Source organism: Alosa pseudoharengus, unplaced genomic scaffold (genome assembly GCF_046254945.1).
Source record: "Alosa pseudoharengus isolate Yale_2024_CS ecotype anadromous, Long Island Sound unplaced genomic scaffold, YU_APseudo_1.1 YU_APseudo_1.1_scf_5, whole genome shotgun sequence".
Classification (NCBI taxonomy): domain Eukaryota; kingdom Metazoa; phylum Chordata; class Actinopteri; order Clupeiformes; family Clupeidae; genus Alosa; species Alosa pseudoharengus.
In genome coordinates, this window is record NW_027468837.1 from 38447136 (window position 1) to 38454635 (window position 7500).

General features: G+C 43.4%; 1 protein-coding gene across 13 annotated transcripts in view; it reads left to right on the forward strand.

Moving 5' to 3' along the window:
- The window catches only part of cadpsa (Ca2+-dependent activator protein for secretion a), a 140994-nt gene that overhangs the window by 17748 nt on the left and 115746 nt on the right, over positions 1-7500 (forward strand). For all 13 annotated transcript variants that reach the window (XM_076267423.1, XM_076267413.1, XM_076267418.1 and 10 more), the window contains exons 2-3: positions 2040-2153; positions 4848-5180. In XM_076267423.1, coding sequence (XP_076123538.1) covers positions 2040-2153; positions 4848-5180 — 447 coding nt within the window. The remainder of the gene's footprint in view (positions 1-2039; positions 2154-4847; positions 5181-7500) is intronic.

Consider the following 7500-nt stretch of genomic DNA (forward strand, 5'->3'; position numbering starts at 1 on the left):
CTGTAGACTTTATTGAAGCATTATTTTGTAATCACATTCAGCCTCAAGAGAATAGAGGGATTGTGTTAATGATCGTACTAAGCATTGATTGCTACTTACTACTAAAGGATACTTTTGCATCACACACGTACAGTGTCCTGGTGAATAGAACAGTCTGAGCTATCAATCACTTCATACTTGATGTGTTTCTTTCATTAATAACATTGAATCTAAGGTGATTTGTTGTCCTTGTACACTTAGCTGGGGAATGACATCTTGGGTTGATAAAATCAATTGATGAAGCATTCCATTATTAGATGGGCAACCACGAGAAGCCCATCCCTGTGGAAATTAAGCTCGTCCTTCAAAAAGAAGTGCTCATGCTAGCTACAGAATCGCTCACTAGACCTATAAGGTCTCACCTCTCTTGCTAGATGCATAATATCTCACAAAGCTTCAATCTAGTCTAATGGGAGGGAGGATTTTGAAACCGTAAAATTTTCTGTGGTTGAATTAATGAAACAAAGAGGCTGCTGAAAAGAGGGCACTGGAAATGTGCGTGGAATCTGTAATTATCCATTTCCCGCGTGCAGAAGCTGGAGTGTTTCAAGGCTGGGTAATAACCAACACAACAACCTGTGCAGTATGGGGAGGGTGCTGTGTGGTATGGGGAGGGTGCTGTGCAGTATGCTGTGCAGTATGGGGAGGGTGCTGTGCAGTATGGGGAGGTGTGCAGTATGGGGAGGGTGCTGTGCAGTATGGGGAGGTGTGCAGTATGGGGAGGGTGCTGTGCAGTATGGGGAGGGTGCTGTGCAGTATGCTGTGCAGTATGGGGAGGTGTGCAGTATGGGGAGGGTGCTCTGCAGTATGCTGTGCAGTATGCTGTGCAGTATGGGGAGGTGTGCAGTATGGGGAGGGTGCTGTGCAGTATGCTGTGCAGTATGGGGAGGGTGCTGTGCAGTATGCTGTGCAGTATGGGGAGGGTGCTGTGCAGTATGGGGAGGGTGCTGTGCAGTATGCTGTGCAGTATGCTGTGCAGTATGGGGAGGGTGCTGTGCAGTATGGGGAGGGTGCTGTGCAGTATGCTGTGCAGTATGGGGAGGTGTGCAGTATGGGGATGGTGCTGGGACGCAAACACAGCAGCTCAGTGGAGAGAGTGGCATAAAAGGACTGTTCCTCACAAAAAAAAGAAAATAAAGAAAGAAAGAAATATGTGTCAAGGAGCTCTGCTGATTTCTTAGATTTGATGATACGTGGGTGACAGCTGTGGGTGGCAGATTTAGTCTGCCAGAGCTTTTGGTACTCAGAGGTACAATTTGAAATATGCTAATAATTCACAAGACAAGAGAGACCAGAGGACATCAATTAAAGACGTTAGAAAGGCAGATAAAAATGAACATCACTAATCAAGGATGTTTGTTGAATGTATTTTCTCATCCTAACTTAACTAATGTCATAAAAATAATGTTACTTCAGAGATTGTGAATGTAATGCAGAGTGAGAAAGTTAACATGACTGAACTGAAATGTCATAAACTCCACATTGTTTTCCTGATGTGTTATTCCCAGTGACCCTCAGGGTTTAGTTGTGCTAATGAATGCTACATTTCATGTAAATCATACAATGCACAAGCTAATGACAAGAGAACTTTAAAGCAGAACTGTGCTATTTAATGCACTGTTTTCTCACCACCATGGATATAGTGTCACTGGGACTTCATTGTTTTTACTGCATGAATGTATATTGTAAAACATAAAATAACATGAGAGGGGTCTACATAAAATGAGAATATGCACAGTGTAATATACTTATGTTAGCCCTTGGGGCCATAGTCATCGTTCTGTTTGAGTTGTTAATTCCAACTCTACAGTAATTTCCTCAGTATTAGCGGCAACCAATGTATAAACCTCGGTTAATAGTCGTGAAATTACGGGTAATAATGACTAGTACTGCCATAGTAATGGTGGCTGGTGTTGTTGCTCTGGTATTGCTTTCTTTTGTGTGAAATGTGATGTGGTGTACAATATAGATAAGCCTCTTTTGTCTCTCCTCTCCTCCAGATCAGCAAGACGCAACTGCAAACCGTCAAGGAGCGTTTCCAGTCCTTCCTCAGCGGAGACACACAGATCGTGGCCGATGAGGCGTTCATCAATGCCGTCCAGAGCTACTATGAGGTTGATATCACCTAATCGTACACGTTATTAACCACTGTTGCAAATTTCCGATTTGTCACTGAAAAATGTGTAGTAGCAGATTAGAATGGATTGTCCTACATCCGATTATGTTATGTGGTAAGATGTGTTTTTTAAGGCTCAGATGATAAGCTTCTTTTTGCGCTTGAAAGCCAGGGCAAGATGAACAGACGACTAGATGTTATTCAACAAGCACACATATTACAGTAATGACATAAAATATATCACGATGTGCAGTGCAATTTCTTTTGGTTATATTGTACTCATTTCAGATGGATTAGTTAAAAATTCACCAGGAACATTGGGCAATAGCTCAAGTAGGAATGGATCAGTGTTGGTTGCCTCTTCTGACAGAGATGATGTTGTGCTGCGACTCATTACCCTGTCAGGAGCTTTTTTGCATAGATTTGTTCCATTGCTATCCGCGCTAATGTCCATTTCTATTCCAATTGTATCTCCAATTGTTTTTCCAATATTGAATACTGAGCAGGGAGAGGTGGAGGTCATTGAGAAAGAGGGGGGAGGGAAAAGAGAGAGAGAGAGAGATAGAGAGAGAGAGAGAGAGAGAGAGAGAGAGAGAGAAAGAGGGGGAGGGAAAAGAGGGAGACAGAGAGATAGAGAGAGAGAGGGGGGAGACTTTCTCTGCCAACCTAATCAAGCTGGCCATTCTGAGAGCCCAAAGTCACTGATTGAAATTTTACATTATTCAGATCTAGCTAAAGCTGGCTCTCTCAATTCAATTAAAGTCCTAATGCTCTTTAGTGAGTGCAGGATGTTCTCTGCCTGCCCGCTGCTCCTCATCTGAGAGAGCAGGAGAGCAAAGGGCCACAGCCCTGAACTGGGGACTGCCAGGGTCCACTCTCCCTACCGGGCGGGACCAATTAGATAATGATGCTAAGACCATGAACTCTCTGTTTCGACAACTGTCAATGCTCACTGATTTGCAAAAAAATACTTGCACCAGTGTGTTGGTCAAGCCTGTCAGCTTTTTAGCAACATACACAAAAAAAAGTGTCATGGGAACAACATTAGCTGGTTATTTTGGCGAAATGGGGGCCATTGTGTGCATTAAGTGCATTTTGATATCAGAACATGTATTGTAAACAGAAAATCAGAACAGACCATATTAGGTTTAATCTCCATCATTTTTAATTTCTTCTAGTGGCTTCTCTTTTGACTAAGCAGACATTGTCAATGTGTTTTACAGTCACTGATTAAAATGTAATGCCTTCTAGCTCACGACGTGATGACCCATAAAGGAAATTGCTTTGGGTAGAAGAGTGTTGGAGGGAAATAAGAAACGTATGCATTTGAGATTGTGTGAACACATAACAGCTTCTTACAGTTGACTGAAATTGAAAAAAATAAACTCTTTCCCATCAAAGAATGGAAATAACTGGTTGAAATGAAAAGATAGTTAAAGTCTGAACTCCCACTTTCAGTTTCCTGCTGCTTGACATTACTTAAAGGGAAAAAAAACTTTCAAAACAACACAATGTGATAAAAAAGGCCTCTTCTCTGCTTTTCCTTGACCTCTCGAGCGCACATCTAGGTAATCTTTGGAAAGCTTACAACTGAATGTAGTTCTGTGTGTGTCAGTCAGAAGTGGCCCTGTGAATGTTTTCACTGCTGTTTTGCAAGTGACCAACAAATCCATTCAGGAGACGAGCCAGTTTGTACTTTTAATGACTTTGGGACGCTGTGTGAAATGTGCATATAAAACAGAATTTGATTTGATTTGATCTGTAAAGAAGCGGAGGTATTTATCAAACTGTGAAAACCTATGTGGACGAATAATGCACCAATAGAAGACTAATGCTCCTCAATGTGAAATGTGAAGAATTTTAGGTATTTCAACATCTATTTTATAGTACATAATATCATTAAAATATTCAGAATCCTGAAAAATCTTTGTAAACAAGGAACAGGGCTGAAGTGAGATGGGGTGAGGGGTACATTGGTGCCTATGGAAAGGCATCTTGCATATCTGGAAAGGCAGAATTTATGCTCAATGGTACAAGTCATGAGCAACATAAACCATCCAGGTGTTTGTCCAGATGCAACATGCCATCCAGATGTCCTTTTTAGGGCAAAACCTTGAACATTTCAGGAAAACAATACCAAACTGCATTCTGCACATATTTCAATGACTCTATAATAGAGTCCAAATGCTAAGTGCCTCTCTGCAGACAGTTTTGAGCAGCTGAAGTTCTAGGCAAATCAGGCAAGAATGGGACAAATCCTTCTCAAAACTCCAGCAGAGTGGTGAACATGCCCCTGCCCCAAGTTTTTGGAGATGCATTGTGAGCATGACATTCTACATGAACATACATCTTCCAAAAACAAATTGCTTTGTTTGAAAAATTGCTTAGTTGCCTTAACTAAATATAGGGCTTACATGATTTGGAAATTATAGCATTCTGTTTTTATTTATATTTACACAGCTTCACAACTTTTTTTGAAACAGGATTGCATGTTAAGTATTATTTTTTCCAGATGCGTTTCAATTTCATCGAAGCTGGTTCACATTTTTCAGCAGTATGTGTGTTAAACCCATGCCCTTGGTGTTAGTGTGACCTTGTGTGACATTGCTTGTTGGTGTGACCTTGTCTGGCCTTGGTGCTGTTATCCTTGACCGGATGAGTTTGAATGTGGCTCTGTCCTTCACCTGTCTAGGTGTTCCTGAAGAGCGATCGCGTGTGCCGCATGGTGCAGAGCGGTGGCTGCTCGGCCAACGACTCGCGCGAGGTCTTCAAGAAGCACATCGAGAAACGTGTGCGCAGCCTCCCAGAGATCGACGGCCTGAGCAAGGAGACGGTGCTCAGCTCGTGGATGGCCAAGTTCGACACCATCCACCGCGGCGAGGAGGACCCGCGCAAACACCAGCAGCGCCTGACCGCCAGCGCGGCCTCCGAGCTCATCCTCAGCAAGGACCAGCTCTACGAGATGTTCCAGTCGATCCTCGGCATCAAGAAGTTCGAGCACCAGCTGCTCTACAACGCCTGCCAGGTGAGGGAGTGCCCTGCGCTCCAACTGCACGAGGGGTCGGGGACGGCGTACGTCTTCCTCTGTTAGCAGAGCGGAGTGTGTGTCTGTCAAGGAACGCAGGGAGCTTGTTGTGCTCGTGGAAACCATGCAGGTGCTGGCAGCAGTGCTACAGGTTGTTGTTGCGTGTTGTTTATGTCTGGGAGGAAAATCGTCAGTAATTCAATTTGAAACTCAGACAAATGAGATTGTGTGCATTTGCCATTTGTTTTTTGCTCCATGGCAGTCACTGCTGTTGCATATCCCCAGATCTTACTCTGAGTATGTTACATAGAAGCCCCAGCAAATATAATGAAATCACATGCTCAGTTATGTCTGTTATTCTCTGCTAGCCAGCTAATTAAATGGAACGTCCTCTGTAAATGGTTGAGAAACATGGATTGAAAGCATTGTGAAATAGGCACTAATCCTATCAAACCAGGATATGGTTCATAAATAATCATACTGTATAGGGCTGGTAGTTTGCAGTGTCCATTTTCTCTGGATCCATATAGTGTGTGTGTGTGATTGCTGTGTCTTGTACTTTATCTGAAATGAAAGACTGTGCTTTGGGAGTGGAGTTTTGCAGTAGTGCCATCCAAGAGGACTAGAGATGCGCGGATGGGCTATTATTTCAACCGTAATCGCATAGCAAAACTTATCATCCATCCGCCATCCATCCGCACCAACGTTTTTTGACCAATTTTCAAAACTGCACCCGCCCGCCATCCGCTGGTTGTTTTAATGTATATGGGTGATGCGTTTGATTGGTTCAACCGCCACCCGCCCGAATTTAATTAAAATATTATATTTCTTCATGTCATCCGCCCGATCCGCGGTGTAACCGCGAACCGCACATCTCTAAAGAGAACATAGAGGCTAGAGAGTGCACAGCGAACGGGAGGAAATAGAGGTTGTTACTTGGCTGCTATACGCGCCCTCACTGACACTGAGTAGAGAGCGGTCAGAACGAACGAGGCTTCCAACTGACCTGTCAGAGGCTGATCTCTGATTTGGCTGATATCCGATTGGAAAATGAGTTAGGTGCAGTGTTTCCTCTAGGATTTTTTTAAGCAGTGGGGGCAGGCCTGTCCGAACCACCACCCCCCACCGTCCCCCCGTCCCACGGAACTGACAACTGACACTTCGCTGCAACACAAACAATTATATGTATTCACCTCTATTCACACACAATGAGGCATTATTTTCAGTTGTGATTGAGCTGTATATTTGGAGAATCTACAACAGGTCTGCACAATGAATTTTGAAAGGCAACTGCGACTATTGTACGTCTGCCCCATTTCTGATACCGTGGGGGAAGAAAATTAAACCGTGGGGGGCCGCCACTACCAAATCAACATAGAGGAAACACTGAGGTGGTTGAACGTGGTAAAGCGCTATATACTGTAGCTGGCAGATTGCATCTGAATGTTTACAGTGAATGCTCACAGCATATAGCCCAAGTGAGGGGACACTAACAAATGCTGTGATGACATGTATCCATCTTCAGATGGACGGAGGGGGAGGTGACCCATGCTCAGACCTGAACACTAGGAAGAGAGTTCAATGGATGTGGATTGAGAAGAGCTGCATGCTGGGTAGGGCCGTGGATGGGACTGAGAGCTCTAGTGATGACCGCACTCATGGCATGATGGACTGAAAGGAGAGGAGGACGGAATGGATTAATGATGCTGGGAATGGGCCGTGTGTGGGGCCAGTGAGGAGCTTATAGACCCTTTCAACAATCAAAACAAAAACAATGCTTGAACGTTCTATTTGGTTCCCAATCGACTTCCTCTGCATTAAGATAACATATGGAATGTTAAAACGGAACTCTCTTGAAAGGGTCTATAAACCCATGTACTGTGGCCAGCTGAAAGGTAGAAAGGAGAGTCTGTCACATTGATTCGTGAAGTTGGAGAATTGATCGATACTTACTGTAAACTTATATATACCCTATAGGGTTTTATTGATAAGAGGATTGTTCAGTAGTTATCAGCTGTGCGATACTCATGATAAAGCACAACTGTAAGGGTTACGTTGCACACATTGCAAACTATATACAGTATATTGAATATAGCCTATGACATGTTCATGAGGGGGCATGTTCATGAGCTGTAATGGAAAAACTTTATAAACTGATCCAAATTCAGTGAAAGTCGAAGAGACAAAACAAACTAAAAGACTGGCAGCTTTATTTACGATCCGGAATGCTTACGAAGATTGCTCCTTCGAACAACTTCCTCCAACTTGTTGTCTACTGTCTAGGTTCCAATAAATAAACGTCACCAGTTCTTGTGAAGTT